The sequence below is a fragment of the Camelus bactrianus genome, chromosome 23 (assembly GCF_048773025.1).
Source record: "Camelus bactrianus isolate YW-2024 breed Bactrian camel chromosome 23, ASM4877302v1, whole genome shotgun sequence".
In the NCBI taxonomy this organism is placed as follows: Eukaryota; Metazoa; Chordata; class Mammalia; order Artiodactyla; family Camelidae; genus Camelus; species Camelus bactrianus.
In genome coordinates, this window is record NC_133561.1 from 30,421,327 (window position 1) to 30,445,039 (window position 23,713).

A 23,713-nucleotide genomic window follows, 5' to 3' on the forward strand; every position below is an offset into this window, starting at 1 on the left:
CAGTGGTCAGAAGGCCCTTACTAGCAGCAAGTACAACACAGACAGCAGCCAGGTCAAGTCCACGCAGCACTGGTGCAACGTAAGGAGGTCCCAGGCGGCTCCTTGCAGTGGGGCTGCTGTGATGGGGCACATTGGGCTCCAGACACCTCACTGGGGCAGGACGTAAGGATGCTCCTTGGGCACAGAAGGGGTTGGAGATGTTCCCCACAGCATCTACCACTCTCTTATTATAAGACCACAGGTAAGATGCTGACTGTAAACTGCTCTGACTGCTCAACACCCAGCCTTGGAGGGCCTCCGTGTGGGGAGGGGGAGGGGCTGCGCAGGTCCTGTCCTGCCCACTCCACGTGTGCATCACCTCATCCCCTGGACCAGTCTGGCCGATCGTCCCCCCTCCCTTATCTGCAGTGGGGGTGAGGAGACTGTGGCCAGAGGCAAGAAATGGCATGCCCCTGTGTAAGGAGCAATATTTGGGGAGAAAATCAGAGGATTTTCCTGACTCTTGTGCTGTGGTCAGATTAATTCCAGGTACGACCCTAGGCCTGTGCCTCCCTCACAGCCAGCCCCCAGCTTCCACGGTATGCACTGTGGATATTGTCATTTTCTTTCTTTCTTTTTTTTTTTTTGAATTTCTTTTTTAATTTAAAAAAAATTTTGGGGGCAGTAATTAGGTCTATTTACTTATTTATTTTTAGAGGAGGTACTGGGGATTGAACCCAGGACCTTGTACCTTCATAAGCATGTGCTCTACCACTTGAGCTATACCCTCCCCCGATATTGTCATTTTCTATGAGAGCCTTTATGTGAGAAAGGAATGGGAGGTCCTGGATCAGGAGCCCATCTGGGCAGGGGACTGGGCAGCCAAGGTATCTTGCACTGTCTTGGCAACCCCAGTCCACTTAGGATAGTCTACCTAGGCCCAGTCCTGGACAAAGACGTGAAGACACGAGGGATGCATATATTTGATCACCCACAGAACTCATTTCCACGAGGACTCCCACAAATGGTGGGGAAACAAATAAAACAAGAGAGCTAGCTTCCTGAGTGCTCTGGGCCTCTCCCTGAGAATGACGGAGGGATGGCGCTCAGCATATATACTGGAAACTCGGCGGGCATGGAGACCCTGGCTGATTAGGGAAGAAAAACTTTTCTCCATTTCAAAGGAATGGCCTCCTCCAGCCTCTGAAGCCATCATTCCCATGGGGTCTGCTTCCAGGATGACCTAACACTCATCCAAGTTTCCATGGACAACAAATGAGACGTGTTCCAGTAAAATGAGCTAAACTAAATGGCCAGGAAAAGCTTTTCAAGCCCCACATTTTAGAGTAAGAGGCAGAGAACCTCTAAGATACCCACTTTATCTAAAGATCACACAGAGACTCTCCCTCTCTGAGAAAACATTTATATCATTACTTTTAAGCGTGCAGAGGGCTTTTATTCCTAGAAGAACACATATTAACACATCTAGCAGGTGAGCCGCGTCATATTTAAAGCAACAGGCAGGCAACATCTGTGACATATACGTGTTCTCTCTTTGAGTCACGAAAAGTACCAGCACTAATAAATAAGCCTCCAGTAGCTGAAAAGGACTGTCTGTGTCTTACATATGAACACAGATGTATTTTGCTGAAGACAGACAAAGCCTAGCAAAACAAAGGAGCTTGGGGTGAAACAGAAAGAAAAAACCCAGGAGTTCTGACTTCTGGTCCAGACTCTTATTGAAAATTCACTTTTTTCGCTCCTCTACCAGGGGATGAAGGAGTGAGAACAAAGAGTAACTTCACCGAGGAAAAGGGAAAAAGGAAAACATTACTGGAAAGCTTACGAGAAAATAAGACCTGGTGGAAATTTCATATCTGTTGCTACGAGGTGTTCTGGGATGATACTTACTAACGCAGGCCATTAGGTCATGGAAGATGTCCTTGGGGAAGAGAGGGTGTTCCAGCCCCCGGAAGTAAAGCTTCAGGACGCCAGCTATAGAGTCCATGTCATGGTCATTCTGGTCCCCAGCCAGGGGGTCCTCTCCTGAGGATAAGCAAACCCCCCAAAAAGGAAAGAGAGTGAGAGAGGTAAAAACACACAGGATGGAGCAGAGGTGGTAGGGAAGGGGGTCTTCATCACAGTCCATCAGCTCTCTGCCCAGCATGGAGGCCACGAGTAGGGTGACCAGATAAAGCAAGGACTGCTTAGACACAGGGGCCCCAGGGGCAGAGGGCAGGGCCACAAGAGTCCATTAAGATAAATTTACTTGTGCCAGACTAGCTCAGGGACATTCCCTCTGGGCTGGGGATGGGACACAGCAATTGGCTCTGTCACAAGAATCCTGAAAGCAGGCTGGGACTGAGCCCCTAGGGGAGGGAAACGAGGCCAGGGAGGCCAGCCCCTCTGACTAGCTCTCACTTCTCTTGGCCTGTGGCAAAGGACACCTACTTACAGGAGAACAATCATGCTGGGGCTCCCAATGGAAGATTTCATATCAGGTGTAATTAGATTTAATGACAGGACCAACCTCAAATTGAAACTATATATATCCATTAGGGTGACGGAAATTGCCGAAGCTTGCCCATTACCTTAATAACCCACAAGATAATAAATGGGCTACGATGGAGCAGGCGCACTCGCCCTGCCACCAAGGGTCCCGCATATAGCCATCAACTGCCCAGATACCACAGTTACCTTCTGGGGTTTGGGCAGATCATCCTCAGGAGAGAGGCAGGATGCCCGGGGCTGAGAAGGAGGAAACAGGGACATGCCCTGGCGTCTTGGTGCATATCTAGTGAGGGGATGTCTACCAGAGAGAAGGGGCTGGGCTGAACGGGGATGCAAGCTGGCTTGCTGACCTCTGGGTACCTCTCAGGGAAGGAAGGGTAGCGCCCACTTCCCAGGGGGCTGGCAGACATTTGGTCTTATCTTTAAGGTTGTTTCCTCACCTCTCTCAAAAGCGTTTTTGATGTCATTCACTTCCACCTGGGATCCTGACACTCGGAAAATTCCTTCATGCTGTAGTCCTAGAAAGACCGGGAAATGTGATCAAGGGAGAAAAAACGGCAAATTCACAACCACAGCTCCAGGCTTAGCTGAGTGTCTCTCTCCGCCAGCTGGTGGGAAAAGACTTTACAAGGATGGTGGAAAAGTCACTGGAACGAACACGAGGCATTAGCCGAAAGAGCGCCGAGTCAGAGACTCAAGGGAAGAGAGAGCTACATCACTCCTGATGCTGACAGCTGCCCTCTCCAGCCCTTGTGACTCTGTCCCCAACTGCAAAGTAGGGGAGTGACTTCCTGGCACTTTCTTATCCCCAGGGTCAGGGGTGCAATCCAGAAGCATGGCAGGCAAGCCATTAGACACCATCTGAGTTTCGTAAGCTCTGAGATCATGATTGCTTTAGCTGTTCTAACACTATCTGGCTGTTCTGGGGGACAATGCTTTCACTGCTTATGAAAAAGGGAGGACATGAAAAGACAGGCGAACAGAGAGTATTGTCAGGCACTGTGCTAGCCACTGGTCCCTGACCGCAGCTTGACTCTAAAGGCAAACACGCGTGACTGCCACATGGTGATACTGTGCATGAAAACTCGGTCTCTTTGAATTTTGTTAGAGTAAAAATAATAATAGATTAATGCACGTGGTGGTGATTGCTGCTGAGAAATGCCTGGGTGCTTACAGGCATGTAAGGTAGGGGTTACCAGCAAGCCTTTTCTAGGGGAGGGGACTGATAGGTGATGACCAGCCTTAGGTTATATGGGGGATATGAACCAGGGCCAGGATGCAAACCCAGGGCTTCTGGAGTGAGAGCACAGAGAGGGCAGATCCCAATTGTCAGTTTGAATGTGGAAGTGGCTCGCAGACAGCGCCATACACGCAACTACAGCTTGAACGTGGAAGTGGCTCCCAGACAGCGCCACACACGCAACTGCAAAACTGGGGAGGGGTCCAGGAAGCAGGGGCCTGGGGGGCTGGACTGCAAGCATCTTTAACCATATCAGGCCTGCCCAGTTTTTCTCAGGAGCCCTGGGGCTCAACCTTGGGTACTTAGTCAAAGTCCCTTGAAAATCTGGAATCTTCAAACAACTTTCTTGTTTGGAAAACAAAGGAGAATAATGCGACATTTGGCCCACTGTTTTAGGACTCCCCTCTAGGTGAGAGGGGGACTGGATTCTACAAGCTAGACCTTTGAAGCAAACCACACAGGCCAGGACTGGCTCCTGAATCCAACTGAAGCAATAGCACTGCATAAGCAGGGGGAATTTAACTCGCTGGCTTGTGATGGGACGTAAGTTGTCTGTTCGTCTAAGGGAATCTCCAGAATATTCCTCACAGAATGGCAGGCGATGTTAAGACCCCAAAGTAGCAGTACCATATTAGTTACCAATGGATGTAACAGCCAGATAATGCCATGTAAACACAGAATGTAAACAGCAAGTTTCTGACAGAAACAGTCACATACTCCATGACATGGCAAAAACACAGTATAATATAAGGAAATGTCATCTCCGGGACCAGGCTGCTTAGTGTCATTGGTGGAGCCAACAGCTTGCTGAGAGAGGACCATCTTGGTACTTTTTGGTGGACTGGACCATCAAGGACGAGCTGCCTTTGCCCCTGGGCCCAGGACAGGAAGAGCTCAGAGGAGAGCTTACTGGAAACCAGGCAGCAGGCCTGAGGCACACTGAGGTCCCTTTCTGTCTGGTTTTCCTTTCCCCTTGAGAACCTATGCTTTAGAAGGGCTATTGTGTGTTCTTGCTCAACAGACAGAATCTAATCTGATGATTCTGAAAGTAGGAACATTAATAAATGGTCAGTTTCTAGACGGTGAAGGGGAAAAGCAGTTGGGTTTTCTACTATAATGCAGGTAAGCCTTCACGTAACCAACCTGACACCTCCACGACCTTTCTCATTTTCCCACGGTGCATAGCAACATTAAAGTATAAAGCCAGTCAGACTTGGGTAAGTTATTTGGAAATCACACAGAACCTTCCATCTTGTGCTGGATGTAAATGTATATGTACAAAAATTTTATCCATAACCTCTAGGGATCTCAGGAATACCCTGAGTCTCTATTTGGGGGAAAAAGTTCAATTTAGCTGAACAAATGTTTTTTGAACAGCTACTATATACCAAGTTTTTTTTCTTTGATAATATATTTATTGGCTCAATCCAGTAATACAAATAAAATGATACCAAAACCAGGCAAAGACACCACCAAAAAAGAGAATTACAAATCAATATCAGTGATGAACATAGATGCAAAAATCCTTACCAAAATGTTAGTAAATAGAATCCAACAACACATAAAAAAGATTATATATTATGATCAAGTGGGGTTCATCCCAGGGACACATGGGTGGTTCAACATACGCAAATCAATCGATGTAATACATCACATCAACAAGAGAAAGGACAAAAACCAAATGATCATCTCAATAGATGCAGAAAAAGCATTTGATAAAATTCAACACCCATTTATGATAAAATCTCTCACCAAAGTGGGTATAGAGGGATCATATCTCAACATAATAAAAGCTATGTATGACAAACCTACAGCCAGCATAGCACTCAATGGTGAAAAACTCAAAAGCTTCCCACTAAAATCTGGGACAAGACAAGGCTACCCACTATCCCCATTCCTATTCAACATAGTCTTGGAAGTCCTAGCCACAGCAATCAGGCAAGAGAGAGAAATAAAAGGGATCCAAATTGGAAAAAAAGAGGTAAAAGTGTCACTACATGCAGATGACATGATACTAATATGGAAAACCCTAAAAGGTCCACACAAAAACTACTAGAAATAATTGAAGAATTCAGCAAAGTAGCAGGTTACAAGATTAACGTTCAAAATCAGTTGCATTTCTTTACACTAACAATGAATCAATGGGAAAAGGAACGTAAAGAAACAATCCCTTTTAAAATAGCACCCAAAGTAATAAAATACCTAGGAATAAATCTAACCAAGGAGGTGAAAGACTTATACACAGAAAACTAGAAACCACTGATGAAGGAAGTTAAAGAAGACTTAAAAAAAATGGAAAGATATCCCATGCTCCTGGATTGGAAGAATCAATATTGTTAAAATGGTCACACTGCCCAAGGCAATCTACAGATTTAATGCAATCTCTATCAAATTACCCAGGACATTTTCACAGAACTAGAACAAATCATAATAAAATTCATATGGAACCATCAAAGACCTAGAATTGCCAAAGCATTACTGAAGAGAAAGAAAGAGGCTGGAGGAATAACTCTCCCAGACTTCAGACAATACTATAGAGCTACAGTCATCAAGACAGCATGGTATTGGTACAAAAACAGACATATAGACCAATGGAACAGAATAGAGAGCCCAGAAATGAACCCACAAACTTTTGGTCAACTCATCTTTGACAAAGGAGGCAAGAATATACATTGGAATAAAGACAGTCTCTTCAGCAAATGGTGTTGGGAAAACTGGACAGCAGCATGTAAAACAATGAAGCTAGAACACTCCCTTACACCATATACAAAAATCAACTCAAAATGGATTAAAGACTTAAACATAAGACAAGATACAATAAACCTCCTAGAGGAAAACATAGGCAAAACATTATCTGACATACATTTCAAAAATTTTCTCCTAGAAGAAATAAAAGCAAGAATAAACAAATGGGACCTAATGAAACTTACAAGCTTCTGCACAGCAAAGGAAACCAGAAATAAAACAAGAAGAAAACCTACGGAATGGGAGAAAATTTTTGCAAGTGAAACTGACAAAGGCTTGAACTCAAGAATATATAAGCAGCTCATATGACTCAATAAGAAAAAAATAAACAACCCAATCCAAAAATGGGCAGAAGACCTAAACAAGCAATTCTCCAAGGAAGACATACAAATGATCAAAAAGCACATGAAAAAATGCTCAATATCACTAATTATCAGAGAAATGCAAATCAAAACTACAATGAGGTATCACCTCACACCAGTCAGAATGGCCGTCATTCAAAAATCCACAAATGACAAATGCTGGAGAGGCTGTGGAGAAAGGGGAACCCTCCTACACTGCTGGTGGGAAATGCAGTTTGGTGCAGCCACTATGGAAAACAGTGTGGAGATTCCTCAAAAGACTAGGAATAGACTTACCATATGACCCAGGAGTCCCACTCCTGGGCTTGTATCCAGAAGGAAATCTACTTCAGGATGATACCTGCACCCCAATGTTCATAGCAGCACTATTTACAATAGCCAAAACATGGAAACAGCCTAAATGTCCATCAACAGGTGACTGGATAAAGAAGATGTGGTATATTTATACAATGGAATACTACTCAGCCATAAAAACCGACAACATAATGCCATTTGCAGCAACATGGATGCTCCTGGAGAATGTCATTCTAAGTGAAGTAAGCCAGAAAGAGAAAGAAAAATACCATATGAGATCGCTCATATGTGGAGTCTAAAAAACAAAAACAAAAACAAACAAACAAACAAACAAAAACAAAGCATAAATGAAGGACAGAAATAGACTCACAGACAGAGAATACAGACTTGTGGTTACCAGGGGGGTGGAGGGTGGGAAGGGATAGACTGGGATTTCAAAATTGTAGAATAGACTACATTGTATAGCACAGGGAAATATACACAAAATGTTATGGTAACTCACAGAGAAAAAAATGTGACAATGAGTGTGTATATGTCCATGAATAACTGAAAAATTGTGCTGAACACTGGAATTTGACACAACATTGTAAAATGATTATAAATCAATAAAAAATGTTAAAAAAAAAAATAAAACCTGCTGACAGATAAAATTAAAAAAAAAAAATGGTCACACTGCCCAAGGCAATCTACAGATTTAATGCAATCTCTATCAAATTACCCAGGACATTTTCACAGAACTAGAACAAATCATAGTAAGATTTATATGGAACTACAAAAGACCTAGAATTGCCAAACATTACTGAAGAAAAAGAAAGAGGCTGGAGGAATAACTCTCCCAGACTTCAGACAATACTATAGAGCTATAGTCATCAAAACAGCATGGTACTGGTACAAAACAGATATATGGACCAATGGAACAGAATAGAGAGTCCAGAAATGAACCCACAAACTTTTGGTCAACTAATCTTCGACAAAGGAGGCAAGAATATACAATGGAATAAACACAGTCTCTTCAGCAAATGGTGTTGAGAAAACTGGACAGCAGTATGTAAAGCAATGAAGCTAGAACACTCCCTTACACCATACACAAAAATAAACTCAAAATGGATCAAAGACTTAAACATAAGACAAGATACAATAAACCTTCTAGAAGAAAATATAGGCAAAACATTATCTGACATACATCTCAAAAATGTTCTCCTAGGGCAGTCTACCCAAGCAATAGAAATAAAAGTAAGAATAAACAAATGGGACCTAATGAAACTTACAAGCTTCTGCACAGCAAAGGAAACCATAAGTAAAACAGAAAGACAACTTACGGAATGGGAGAAAATTTTTGCAAATGAAACTGACAAAGGCTTGAACTCAAGAATATATAAGCAGCTCATATGACTTAATAAGAAAAAACACAAACAACACAATCCAAAAATGGGCAGAAGACCTAAACAAACAATTCTCCAAGGAAGACATACAAATGATGAATAGGCACATGAAAAAATGCTCAATATCACTAATTATAAGAGAAATGCAAATCAAAACTACAATGAGGGATCATGTCATATCAGTCAGAATGGCCATCATTGAAAAGTTCACACATAACAAATGGTGGAGAGGCTGTGGAGAAAAGGGAACCCTCCTACACTGCTGGTGGGAATGCAGTTTGGTGCAGCCACTGTGGAAAACAGTATAGAGATTCCTCAAAAGACTAGGAATAGACTTACCATATGACCCAGGAATCCCGCTCCTGGGCATATATCCAGAAGGAACTCTACTTCAAAATGACACCTGCACCCCAATGTACATAGCAGCACTATTTACAATAGCCAAGACATGGAAACAGCCTAAATGTCCATCAACAGATGACTAGATAAAGAAGATGTGGTATATTTATACAATGGAATACTACACTGCCATAAAAAGGATAAAATAATGCCATTTGCAGCAACATGGTTTGACCCAGAGATTGTTATTCTAAGTGAAGTGAGCCAGAAACAGGAAGAAAAATACCATATGATATCACTCATATGTGCAATCTTAAAAAAAAAGACACTATGAACTCATCTACAAAACAGAAACATACTTGCAGACTTAGTAAACAATCTTATGGTTACCAGGGAAAGGGGGCGAGAAGGGATAAATTTGGGAGTTTGAGATTTACAAATGCTAGCCACTATATGTAAAAATGCTTCTGTATAGCATAGAAATCTATGTTCAGTATCTGGTCATAACCTTAAAAGGAAAAGCCACTACAGCCACCAACTGACGGAAACAAGATTAGAAAGGAGAGCTGTTATCCTAGGCCAGAGCCCAGTCCTCCTAAAGTCCCTGTCTGCCGCTGACGCTGCCCCCTGACTGCACTGCGCCCTCCTCCCAGGAGCAGACTGACATGAAGACATGGGTCCTGTGAAGCAGAGGCAAAGGCTGCTCCCAGGATAGGCCTGGGGGAAGACGGGAGCAAGTCCCCCTGCTCCCCCTGGGGCAGCACCCCTCCCCGCAGCCGCACCCTGAACACACTGCGCCTGCCTCCCGGGAGCCCACTGACCTGGAAACAAGTGTCCTGCGAACCTGGGGCAGCCGCAAGAAGAGAGGAGCTGCCCCTGGTGAGCTGGTCAGTTTCTCCCCTTCATTCCTGCAGCAGGGACTGGGGGCGGCCTCTGCTGCCCCAGGCACATCCCCAGGTCAGCCTGCTCCCGGGAGGCGGATGCCATGCGGTCGCCATAAATGGGTGCATAGCAGCATTATTTACAATAGCCAAGACATAGAAACAGCCTAAATGTCCATCAACAGATGACTGGATAAAAAAGATGTGCTATATTTATACAATGAAATACTATTCAGCCATAAAAACCGACAATATAATGCCATTTGCAGCAACATGGATGTTCCTGGAGAGTGTCATTCTAAGTGAAGTAAGCCAGAAAGAGAAAGAAAAATACCATATGAGATCGCTCTAATGTGGAATCTAAAAAAAAAACCTAAAAAACAAAAACAACAAAAACAAAGCATAAATACAAAACAGAAATAGATTCATAGACATAGAATACAAACTTGTGGTTGCCAACGGGGCGGAGGGTGGGAAGGGATAGACGGGATTTCAAAATTGTAGACTAGATAAACAAGATGATACTGTATAGCACAGGGAAATATACACAAGATCTTATGGTAGCTCACAGAGAAAAAATGTCTCAATGAATATATGTATGTTCATGTATGACTGAAAAATTGTGCTCTACACTGGAATTTGACACAACATTGTAAAATGATTATAAATCAATAAAAAAAATTATACTGAATAGCATAGGGAAACATATAACAAGATCTTGTGGTAGCTCACAGCAAAAAAAACATGTAACAATGAATATATGTATGTTCATGTACAACTGAAAAATTGTGCTCTACACTGGAATTTGACACAACATTGTAAAATGACTGTAACTCAATAAAAAATGTAAAAAAATTAAAAATAAAAAAACAAAAAGTAGACAGAGGAGAAAAAAACAAATAAAATGGTTTCAGAATTACTAGCTCACAACCCTGTGATTAAAAAAATTACCCACTACTGTACAATATTTGTTTACAGTTCTTTCTGTTGTTAGATTTCTAGTATATAATCAAAATACAGTTTTCCAGACACTTAGATTGCTTTCTTCTTTATCATCTCAATGTGGTTATGTTATTCATTTGTGACACAGTTAGGTTTATTTATTACTGTTTGTATTCCATTTGGGGTTTTACCCACATCCTTGTTTTATGTATTTGTTTATTTATCTTTTGAGTATGGGAAATACCAATGTGGTTCTAAAAATCAAAATTACACAAAAAGGAGTCCTCAGGAAAATGTCACTCCCCTCCCATTTCCCCTTCTCTGACTCTTTTCACCCTTTTCCACCCATCTGTGTAGATAACCAATCACATCTTAGTTTCTGGATTCATCCTTCCTGCATTTCTTCCTGCAGATATGAGAAGACACATGTATATTCTTATATTCCCTTCCTTTTTACATGAAAGGCAGCATACTATAGATACCATTTTGTACTTTGTTTTGTTCACTTGACAATGTATCCTGGAAATCTCTCCATGTCATTTCATGGCGATCTTCCTCATTCTTTGTTTTTGTAGCTGCATAGGATTCCACTGTGTGGATATACTGCAGTTTATTCATCAATTCCTCTCCATATGGTATTTAGGTTGCTTCTAATACTATGCAATTTCAAATGATGCTGCATATATACTGTGCATATATATTTTCCTATTTTTGGAGATGTATCTTCATGGTAAGTCCCTAGAAGGTAAATCCCTGATGGCTGGGACAGAAGATTAGTGCATATATAGTTCTGTGAGTTGTTGCCAAATTCCCCTCCAGGAAGGTTGTACCGCTTTACATTCCCATCAGCAATATGTAAGCATACCTGTTTCCCAAGAGTCTCACCACAGACATTTGCTAAGTTTTGGTCTCCTCATGTACTGCGCCTGTACAGGGGCAGAGACAGGCACAGCATCCTATCCAGAACCCATCGACTTCTCCGCAACCCCACAGGCTAATGCCCTGTGCAGGCCACTGCCACGTCTTCCCTGGGCTGCTGCTGTAGCCTCCTGTTGCCTCCTATGGCCTTATCTCTACGCAGCAGCCTGGGATCCTTTAGAAAGATCGCTCCCTGTTCAAAATTCTCTAGTAGCTTTCCAACTCAGAATGAAATCCAAACACCTACCTTAGCTGATAAAACCCAAAGAATCTGGCCTCTGGCTTCATCTCCTGCCACTCTGCTCCAGCCACACTAGAATCCTGCTTGCTGGTCCTCGCACATGCCAAGGATCTCTGCATTCGATGTTCCTTCTCCCTAACTCTCCAAAACACTCTCCCTCAGATACCCCTGTGGCTCACTCCCTCACTTTCTTCAGGACTGCTCAAATGTCACCTCCGTGGGTGACCCCAAGGCCTTTTCCCTGAACAACCCACCTAGAACAGTATCCCTTCTCTGTTCTCCATCTCCTCACCTTGCTTTACTTGTCTTCATGACACTCACCAACGTCTGACATGTTGTATATTGATTTGTTTATTTATCGACCAATCAACTGACTATTTATTTATTGGTCCTTCGGTAGAATGTAAGTTTCATGAGGAAGAGAAGGAACTTTTTCTTGGCACACAGTGAGCAATCAATATTTATACAGACGGTCTTCGATTTATGATGGTTTCACTTACAACTTTTTGACTTTACCATGGTGCAAAAGCGATACATATTCAGCGGAAACTGTGTCTGGAATCTTGATGTTTTCCTGGGCTACTGACATGCGGTACAGAACTCTCTTGTCATGCGGGGCAGCAGTCAAGGGCCGCAGCTCCCATGTGAACATAAAGGTAAACAACCGACACACTTAACCATCATTCTGTGCCCACACAACCCTTCTGTTTTTCACTCTCAGTCCAGTACTCAATAAATTATGTGAGATATTCAACACTTTATTATCAAACTGGCTCTATGTTAGATGTTTTTGCCCAAATGTAGCCTAGTACAAGGGTTCTAAGTGTGTTGGAGGTAGGCTAGGCTAAGCTGTACATATTTGTGTATAATGTTCAGTAGGTTAGGTGTATTACATGCATTTTTGACTTAAGATATTTTCAACTTACGATGGGTTTATTGGGATATAATCCCACTAGAAGTCAAGGAAGACATGTATTTATTGAATGAATGAATGATGGAAGGTATGGATGAAAGAACTGGAGTTCAGACTCTCCTCTCCCTATTGTTCTTTAGGCACAAATAATTCATCCTCCCCTGAACTTAGTTTGGACTTACCTTTGCCAACTGCTTGACCATTAAGCATCACCATCCCGTGAAATTTCTTATACTGCTATAATGAACCATTACAGCTTATCTTTTTATTTAACTTTTTACTTGCTTATTTATTTTCTCCCAACTGCATCATAAAACCAAGTAAAGACAGGAACAGCGTATTAGTCCTGTTTTGGTTTTCCTATTTGGCAATGCACGGCGCCCAGCATTGATCAGGGGCTTGACAGGTATCTGTTGACCGCTCAATATACGGCTATACAATGCTGTTACTTCTAATGAATGGAGATAAGGTGAAAAAATTGTAGCTAATTAGAATGGGATAAGTCATAAGCATACTAAAATAATGACTATTCCAAAAAAGAACCCAAGCAATGTCCCAGTTTATTGGGAGAGAAGGAGAGGAAGGGAGAGAGAATGGGTGTTTCTGAATTGAGACCAGCGATCAACTGCACACCTCCTTAGCTCCAAGAAGGTCATTCTGTCAACGCTTCCTCTAACTAGATAGGACAGCAACTAAAAACAATTTCTGATGCTAGAAACCTTCATGACGCATGCTCAGATAGCTGCACTTTCTAAATATGCTTATACTTGGAAGACTGATTCTCTGGCTATTCATCTCTTTCCTGAAATTCTGTCTAATCAGCCTAGGAGCAGGTGAGGAATGGAGTTTATGAGATTCAGCCTCATCTAAACAGAAGATAAAGTAACTCAACTTAGAAGGAGCCAGTCCCTGCAGACTCTCAAATGTTGGCTACAACTTTAAGATCGGCTACTAACTGAGCTCTGGTGATGTTGTATCCAGTGAGACCAAACCAGAACCCAAACTGGATGTGACTAGGAGTCAATGTAACATTATAAGAGGACTTTGATTTTCAAAGCAGTCTGATGCGGAAAGCCAATGTGACATATGGTCAAGGCTGTGCAGTGGGACATACCAATACACGCAAAGGCGGTGAGTAATGGTGAAAACTGCTGTCACCACATTGGGCCAGCTAGACCTACTCTCATAACAGCTATAATTTAGAAGTCACTCTTGAGCTAGAAAGGGAAGTGTGGTAAGTGGCTGAGGCATTTTGGGGTCAATTTATATGCTGTCTTGTCCTCAATGTCTAGATGTGGCCATTTTGAGGTAGCAAACATTATGTGAACAAGTAAGATTTTATTCCTTTTCTCAGACTGTCAGGATGGGAAGTCAATCTCTATTCTTATTCAACAAAGAATTCCTGGAAGTTCCTCCCAATTCCGCACAAATATGGGCAAGGCAGGGATCCTGCTTACCGTGTCTGCTGATAAACCGGATACAGCTTTCTACCACCAGAGGAATTGCCTGGCTGGAATCCTGAAAAGCCAGAGAAACACAACATTAGAATCTTTAAACAGAGATTGCCCAGGGTCAGAGAAAATGGGCCAAACTGTGTGCAACTTGTCTCGGCAGGATCAGTGGCCAGTCCACAAAGAAGCATCCGGCCTGTCCTCCAAGCTCCAAAGCACATGCACCATCATCTACTTGGAATGCCACACAGAAGCCTTAAATTCAGCACGTCCCAAATGGAACTGACCATCCTTTATTCCAAACCAGTGCCCCACCCCCAGCTATTCAATCCACCATCCATACACATATATTGTGTCAAGTCTGCATCCCAAATATCTCTCAAATGCACTCATTTCTCTCCATCTCTACTGCCACCAACCCAGTCCAATCCATCAAGATCTCCATTCCCACCACTGTCGTTCCCCAAACCAGTTTTTCTTCTTTCATATGTGGTTAGGTGATCTTTGTGCACATTTCATCATTTATTTTCTAGGCTAAACTCTTTCAGAGACTTCTCATTACTTTCTGTACCCAGCCTTGCGTGTCCAGGGTCCCGCCTTTGCCACCAGTTTTGTCTCCTTCTGCTCTTCCCCTCCGTCTCTGTTTCAGCCATACTGGCCTTCTTTCTGCTTCTCAGTAAGTCCTCCCTTCCCCATGGCTTTGCAGGAACTGCTCCTGCTACTGGAATGCTCTCCTCCCCCCGGACCCCTACCCCCAGGGTCTCAGTGTCACTTCTCAGGGATGCTTTTCCAGAGTCCCCAGTTAAGATCAGGATCGCTGGCTACAGGGTCTCAGCACCTTGCACTTGGCCCTCACACCCTGACTGTGACTTAACTGTGTGGGTATGAGTATCTGTTTGCATTTGTCACCATTAAAGCTTGAGCTCCACAGGGCAGATTTCATGTCAGTTCTTGGTGTCCGGTGCTGGCCGTGATGCTCTCACATAACAGGTGCTCAGTTAATATCAGTGGAAGGTAGCAGAACGAACCAATGGGAGCATCAGAAAGGAGGTTTGTTTGGGGCGGGTATAGCTCAATGGTAGAGCACATGCTTAGTGTGTGTGAGGTCCTGGGTTTGATTCTCAGTACATCCATTAAAGAAGAAAAAAAAAAAAAAAAAAGAAGAAGAAAAGAGGTTTGTAAGGTAATAGGTAAGAGTAAGAAAAGGTAAAAAGCTTTTAAAAAGTAAGAAACTTTTAGGAAACTCTTGGAAACAGTGGAGTCTAATTGGTGCAAAACTAAGAAGCAGGCCTCCCAGATATCAATCTTTGCTCAGCCATTTTGCTGTACAACCCTGTCATTTATTTAACTTCTTGGGATCTTAATTTGGCATCTACAAACTGGGGAGGGGAACTGGTGGTGAAGAGAGTAATATTTCCTATTGGCACATGAATGGAGTGCTTACCATTACAGAGGAATTTACATGGGTGTTGGCCCAGGTACTAAGTGCTTTAGATGAACTGGTCCCGGTAACAACCCTGTGGGGTGTGTATTATTATTATCTTCATTTGACCAAGTAAGTGGAAGTGAAGACCAATGAGGAAGTGAAGGCTGAATGAGCCGAAGTAGCTGCTTATGGTGACACAGCTGGTAAGTGGAAGCCAGGATTCAAACCCAGGCAGTCTCCCCCAAGACGGAGCATGTCACTACGCCATGCGCCTGAGCTCAGTAAATATAGCCAGGTGTGCGTACCAAACATTACTGAAAACCGGTAGGGTTTTGTAATGCAGCTAAATGCACAATAACTCACTTACAGGGAAGAAAGGGATGAGGCATAGAGTGATGGTAAATCTAGCTGGAAAGGGCTTTCGACGTTTGGGACAGACTGGGTTCTTAATTGCTTTCTGCTCATTTCACAGGTTTGCCTGGGCCCCTCCCCTGGGTCTGAAGTTTTAGCTGTAGCCATGGGCTTTGGCCGCTGTGAGGGAAGCAGCTGGGTCTCATAAGAACTCGGGCTGAGAGAAGAGATGGTGTGGCCTCTAGCTCCCAGGCCTGCTGGGAACCCAGGATGTTGCCAGAGGGAGTACCGAGTGTGCCAAGGCGGAGCTGGAGTCAGGAAGGTCTCAGCGACCCAAACACTCATCTTCATGACCCCCACACCCATCTGCTCCCTCCAGATCTCCAGCTTCAGTAGTGAAGTGTCTGCCCTCTTGCTGCCATCACTAAATTTGGCCAGTCAGCCTAGGATGATCTCAGAGGAAGAATCATGTCAGCTCTCCCATAGGCTAATGAAGAAACTGATTTCCACCATTAATAATAATAATTAAAAAAACCCCAAACCCCATATTTGGAGGTCTTTTTCTGTTTACAAATGTTTTTATTATATTTTTCATTTATAAATAGTAGTGGCAGTGATAAGGAGGACATGATGGGAGAGTCTGTAAAGTTTTTCTGGCCCTAAATTTATATTTCATAAATTTATATTTCAGAGGGAGGGAGGCTGGGAACCTCACAGGTTACTGGCTTCAACAAGTTACGTGAGTGTAAAATTCTGCCTAGACTTGTGGGAAAAGGAGTATCAATGATAGTGAAAAAGGAAGTCCGCGGGGTTGCAGAAAGCAAAGCACCAAGGATATTAACCTGCATGTTCGTGGTTACCAGCGGTACGTCAGAGGTGGCCCAGAGGATAACATGTGGCAGATGAGAGTGGGCCAGAGATGACCTGCCCCACTGCAGAAGAGTATCCAGTGGAGCCTGAGACAGAGTTCAGTGGGAGCAAAAACTGGACAAAGTCAAGAGGGGTGGAGATAGCTCAGCTGGTAGAACGCATACTTAGCATGCATGAGGTCCTGGGTTCAATTCCCCAGGATTTAATCTCCATTAAAAAGAAAAACAAACTGGATAAAGTCATGAAGGCTTCAGACTCTCTCTCATTGTCGTATTTCTGAGCTCCAAGTGAATTCATTTCCCCAGGATGCGTCCTGGTGAAGACCCTCATTTCACCATCGATCCTGCACACAGCTGTGTGAGCAGTGTCTTTGTGAGTTCTTGTTCAGTGTCTGTCTCTCCTTTCCTTCCTCTCTCCTTCCCTTCTCCAACGTTGGAATCCATGTCAGTTTAATTCTTTGGTTCACAGTAGTTTTGGTCATATAACCCCAAGGTTGGAAGGGGCCAAAGGACAATCAGGTCAAATCCCCATTCAGTCAGATTAAGGGAACATTAAACCAAAAGTGGAGGGAGAAAGTTAGCAGACATAATTTGGAAAAGATAGTAAAGCAGGGGTCCAGTGATCTGCAGGGGAAAACAATCGGGAAGGTGGCCAGTTAATGCCCGAATATGTCATTGCCTGGCATAACTTCTCATGAGTGAGAGAATTAGGATTTTGCCAGGTGCTCATCTCCATTACGATTGTTAGATTTCTGTTTTCACCAAGGGAGAAAATACAAGTCTTACTACCTGAGTAGATGTGGGCGATGAGGAAAAAAGAGGCATCAAAGATACGATGTGGGGCTTCAGGGACTGTGAAGAATGGAGAGTCCCCACTAAGAGAAGCAGAGAAGTTAGAGGAGGTGTTAAGGAACTGACAATGTGGCAGGAAGGTGACGAGATGGATGCTGAGGGTAGGAGGTGCTGTCCCAACTCTAGAGCATCGACGTCCTGCCAGTCGGGAGGAGTCAAATGCTAAGGCTCAGGTGACAGCATTATAGAACTAGTGGATGCTTAGGCAGGAGAGAAAAAGAGAGACAGATTCATCTAAGGCAACAAAAGCGACAAGACAAAGACAAAGAAGTCAAAAGAGGACCAAGCCTTGGGGAAATGCCTAACTTTCGAGGGATGGAGAAAGACAGGCCACCAAAGAAGACATGGAAGTAATAGGAAAGAGAAACTTCTGGGCTTGAAGGGCACAGGGAAAGCTTGGAAGCAGCAGTTGACACATCTCTTTTTGAAGAAAAGTTTGGGATGGTTTGAACCCAGGCTTTGCTAGGATCAAAAATGACTGGAACCCATTAGAGACCCTCAAAAACAAAAGCTCCTGGATTCTTCCTCTTGTTTGTCTTATTTGCTGTACATAACTAAAAAAAGTTTATTTCCTGGTTATGTATACAAGACTACTCATCTTCCAGATTACTTATTATTTGTCTCCCTGACTATCTTAGAAAAACTCTTCACTGATCCACCATGAGCTGCTAGAGAGAAACTGAATGAAAAAAAGGACTTTATTTGATCTGGGTTTCTGGTGCATCCTGGAACTCTTACACAAATCTAGCACCGGCAAATATAGTTTTCCTGACAGCTGTGCAAGCACAGCAGGATGCAAACCAGATGGGTGCCATTCCTTTCTGATTATGAGCCCAACCAGGGGCACGTATCACCTGCCAGACTGTAGCCTTTGGCACCCCCGAGCCAGAGTTGGGGCTGTGAAGCCCTCAGACTCATGCTCCATGTATACACAGGAGGCTCAGTTTCAGTCCAGGAACTAAAAGGAACATAAAGGGGACAAACTTCAAGTTGAATCCTAAAAGGAACATAAAGGGAACAAACTTCAAGTTCAATCCTGTTCTGACTTTTAAAGGGGAAAAAAAGCTTACTCCTTCTTTAAGATATCCACCTATTCATTTGAAATGTAATAAATTATCCTTGGGAGTCACTCCATTCTACTCTCATTATAAACGAAATCATGGGAGAAAGGGGAAGAAGAAAGAAATAGAGGAACAAGAGGAAAGAGAGTGGCAATCAATTTTTAAAATTAAAAAAATGTGTAATTGCATCTGATGGTGTTCTCATTCAAAGGAGATCCAAAATAGAGAAGGAAAAAAAAAATTAGTGACAGCAAAGCTAAGACAAGTGAGGATTCCACTATCAACTTCCCCAGCTGGACCACCTGCCCAGACAGCTGAAGCAGTCAGATCAGCTGAAGACCCCGCAGGGGCTGCCACCACCACAGAAACCATGTGCCCTCGACCTTCCATTCTCTCCCTGTGGCTACAGCCACTGTGAATTACCCAAAATGATTTTTTAAAGCCTGGATCAGCTTTCCCCTGAGTACACACAAAGACATTTCTGAGCTCTCTCCACCCTCTCCGTGCTAACTGCCTGCTGCATAGCTGGTCTGAGCTCAAGGGACACAAAACTACTTTAGTATTTGCCATAAAGTACAATCAGGAAGTTAAATTTGCTACTGCAAAAAAAAAAAAAAAAAAAAAAAAAAGCAACTTCAATTAATTTTTTTAAACAGGCCCAAGTGCTGTTTAAGACTATCCATTGATGTTGATTATCCATGCTGTGCTAAAACTCCTCCTAATGGGGGTCATGAGAGCTTTCTGCTCGCTGCTCAGTGTCAGATTTTAACACAACACTGACGATCATGCACCAAATTGCAGGGTTCAACGTCTCTTGCTTATCATTTCTAGATCAGACTTATCTTTACATTTTTATTATGTCTTAGAAATACATCCAGGATGTCCACGCCACCAGCAATGAACAAACAAAACACTTCAAACCCTGGTCTAGGTAACTGGCTGCTGTGAGTTACTGACATACCAGTACATACGAGTACGAAATGTGAAGTCTCTTTCACGGTCTCCTAAGGAAGTGATACCAAGGACAATTCTGGCATAATCTGCCACAGTCAAGCCAGATCTCTAGTCTGTAAGAGGGCAACCGACTAGGGAGGAGAGGAATGAGTCAGAAAGGCCACACACCCCCCCTCAGGCTAAACCAATGAAATCAATGAAATTATTATCATATTAAACATACTATGACTGAATAGTAACGCAGGCATGTAGTCAGAAAAGTGTCTGTCCCATCCTCAGTGCACCGAGTTCCACCAATGTCTGGGATGGGACCACTGTCCGACCAGACAGGCCTGGGTCCTTACCTGTTTCCTCACAGTTGAGCTACGCCTGTGGTTGACCCAGAGAGGACAGATCCAGCAACCGGGAGGAAAAAGAGAAAACAGGGATTAAAAACAATCCGGGAGGCGGTTAATGAAACCAGCCACATCATTCAGCTCAGTGCCAGCAATGGCTAGGAAATTCGATAAACCACTTTCCAAATAAAGCCCAATAAAGCATTCTCCACAAAAGCACAGAGGTCTCTGGTTTTAACGAATGCCACCATTCAAAACCAGAACCATAGGGATTTGGCTCAATTTGCCAACATATAAATATAGACGGGTCGGGAAACAGGACAATCTCTGTTTATAAGGAGACACCCAGTAAACACCAGAGGAAGCGATGGTTTTCTTTTCTTTGGAAATCTTCAGGGAAGAGATAGGGAACCATTTTCCTGGAACTTAGAGGCTCCAGACTGGAAGGACCTTGGGGAGCCTCTAGGTCAATGCTCTTCAAGCTGTATTAAGCCTCAGCAGTCTTTTCTCCGAGGGAATCTGACTCAGACAACACTCCCCCAAGCAAGAAGAGCAGCGAGCCTGGTTGTTGGGCTCCGTCTGTCCCTTCCACCAGCCCGCTCCTGAGGAACCTCTTTGGAATCCTGGAGCTCCTGGGATCTAGTGGAATGCTCCTTCTTGTCTTACAGACGAGGAGACTGGAGTTCAGAGAGGGCAAAAGAGCAGCCCAACGTCACACAGTGAATAACAGCATACAGGAATTCAGCTCAGCTCTTTTCACTCCCACAGAGCCTTCCGCAGATACGGGACATCAGGTGAACTTACACTAGGACTCTATCATCAAGAAGATACATTCCACAGAGTCCCATTATCCTGGTTCCTTCCGGTCAACAAGGCTAATATATTAATGGGGTCTTTATTGTAATCCATAATGACAAAACGATGAAAGCCAAATGAAGCTATTTTTAAATAATGAGCCCATAATTGTAAATGGCCTCATGATCATTGTGTGTGTTGGCAAATATAAGTGGTTTATATAATGGGCTAATCCGGGGTCTCTAAGGAGTCCGGCCCACTAAAGCACTTTCCCCCGTTAAATTAGCACATTTTTAGGCATCTAAGAACCATTGGCTGAATGAATGCCTTGCTCTCTGCCAACTCACTGAGTTTTCTCATAGCAGCGCTGTGACTGAGAGGGAAAATATTTGGCTGGGATGGGAGGAGGGGAAGGTGGGGAAACACTAGGAGGGAGACACACTTGTACATCAGGCAAGGATTTCCACCAATGCTGTTGGCAAGCAATGCAGTGTAATATTTCATTAGCCAGCAACACTCCCTAATTAGGGGCTATCATCTTTTTTGTGTATAAAACAATCTCAGGCCAAGTGTTATCTTCTGATCTTCTTTCCCTGGGTCAGAGACTTCCCAAAACCCACGTGTTGAAGTCTAGAATCTACCGTAAGGTTACCAGCATCCTCCAGCATAGAACATTTCTTTTCCTTGCAATGCAGTGGCTTTTGGGAGTCTCTGGGACCATTTCAGCAAATGGTAACTCCCTTCACTGGGTTCTGCTCCGCAAACCCATTTCCATTTGAGGCCAGATGGGGTCAGCAAGGCCAAGGGACGGAAGCCACCCCTGCCCTGAGCCAATCCTTTGCAAAGTCATCCAAACGCCTCTACAACTCAGTTCCTTGGCTCTTTCCCAGGCTGTGATGGCTCTACCCCGGGACCTCTCTTCATCCCCTCCCAGGGCTGCCTCAGGCCACACCTACCTGGCCAGACTGCAATCTGTCCGCTGACCTGTTGGAAAGACAAAGGCAAAAAGCACATGTTGAAGCAGCAGGCGTGAAAGAGGGAGACTTGCTCCCGGGAATGACCATGTCTGCCCATCTCCCCAGGGAGCCACTAGCATCACACCGTGACTGGCCTTCCAGACCAAAAAGCAGAGAGCACGCAGGGCCTCCTTCTGGGTCAGTGCCACTTCTGATGCTTCTTCCCAGCCTAGGGCTGTGGGTGTCCCGACACCAGTAGTTAGATTTGCCAACTCTGGTCCCAAAGGGAAAACAGGGGAACAACAGCAAAGCAGATCATGCCTTAGAGAACAAATGATGAGAAGCCTTCCCAGAGATAAAATTCAGCTTCTCTTCAATGTATGTTGGGTGTGTTCGTGTTGGGGAGGGAGGGATGAGTGCATGCGTGCACACACGCCCGCGCGCACACACGCCCGCGCGCACACACGCCCGCGCGCACACACACACTCTCTCACACACTTGAGGGTAGAAGGAATAGTTATTTGGGGAGAGGATGGGGCATATATGGAAGCTATATTGGGTTTTTTGGTTTAAAAATTTTTTAAAATTTATTTTATTATTTTAAATAATTTGGGGGGTAGGTAATTAGGTTTATTTATTTATTAAAAATTTTTTTAATGGAGGTATTAGGGATTGAACCCAGGACCTCGTGCATGCTAAGCACGTGCTCTACCACTGAGCTATACCCTCCCTTACCAAGGAAGTTCTAGTTTTAGATTCATAGTAAATTCTCACTCTCATCAAGTTGGGCTGAAATGACAAGGAAAAAATGAGACTTAAAATGCTGACACTGGCATCAAACTGTGGTACACAGTCCAACAGTGGGCCCCAATACTCAGTTTTATAGATCAGAGCCAGCCTTAAAACATGGAATTGAAAACCTTAATGTTCATACAAAGTATCCTCATGTTTTTAAAAAATACATATGCATGTGTACTTGGGCCATTCTGTAATCTATGTTGCTTTCTTTGGGTCCACAGTTAACCAAGCCTGGTCTGCATTAGATCAGTATTAGATAAACCAGGGAAGATGGTTTATCAGCAGGTGCTGAGCTGGAGAAGGAGAGAGCAGTTCCCACACCCTCATCCAGGATCCTGGAAAGGCGACTCCGAGGGTGGTGGGGGGAGGGCAGGGCTTTTTCTAGCCTTTAAAGGTTGCTAATTGTTGATTACATTTCAGCACATCTTGAGCAACACTCTCCCCCACCCCTAACAGCCTCTCTTCCTCAAGGCGCAGCTTTCATCTGCAAAAATATTATTCAGAGCCATTATTTCCAACATCTGTCCCATTTCCATGCCGGAATATTCATACACATCAATTATCCCTCCGTGGCAAGAACAAGGGGCTCTTGCATTACGGTGACAAATACGTGCAGAAGGCAGGGACATGATGACCTGCACATGGGAAGATCTGCAGCTATTTTTTTCCTTGTTGCTAGAACTTGTCATCTTTAGAGGAAGGCAATTTGCAGCACTAATGAACGGCCACCAACCTTCACCCTTTCATAGTAGCACATTTGGTGCTTGTGTGTGTGTTTCAAACCCATTCTCTCTCTCTCTCTTGCACACATACACACACACACACACACACACACACACACACACATACATACAAACTCTCTTTTTCTCTCACACCCAGAGGCCCTGTTCCCCAACACCCCACTTATGGACCACGCTTAGATTATCTTGGTAAAATGAAATCACAGTTACAACTTGCTTCAAACAGTCCTGGGCTTTCTCTCCTCCGATTCCCCATGGAGCAATCTGATAACCCCAGAGTAAAGATCTTCTATAAGCAAAGTTTGGATCTCAATGCCTAAACCTGTTAAGCCTGAGTCCCTTGGGGAGTGGGGAGGAAAGAGAACAGAGTTACTTAAC

General features: G+C 43.7%; 1 protein-coding gene across 9 annotated transcripts in view; it reads right to left on the reverse strand.

Annotated features, from left to right (window-relative positions):
* SRGAP2 (SLIT-ROBO Rho GTPase activating protein 2) overlaps positions 1-23,713 on the reverse strand; it is a 235,209-nt gene that overhangs the window by 25,902 nt on the left and 185,594 nt on the right. For all 9 annotated transcript variants that reach the window (XM_010963263.3, XM_045522821.2, XM_010963262.3 and 6 more), the window contains exons 12-16: positions 21,798-21,825; positions 20,056-20,080; positions 14,205-14,265; positions 2,931-3,008; positions 1,891-2,025 (exon numbers count right to left, since the gene is read on the reverse strand). In XM_010963263.3, coding sequence (XP_010961565.1) covers positions 1,891-2,025; positions 2,931-3,008; positions 14,205-14,265; positions 20,056-20,080; positions 21,798-21,825 — 327 coding nt within the window. The remainder of the gene's footprint in view (positions 1-1,890; positions 2,026-2,930; positions 3,009-14,204; positions 14,266-20,055; positions 20,081-21,797; positions 21,826-23,713) is intronic.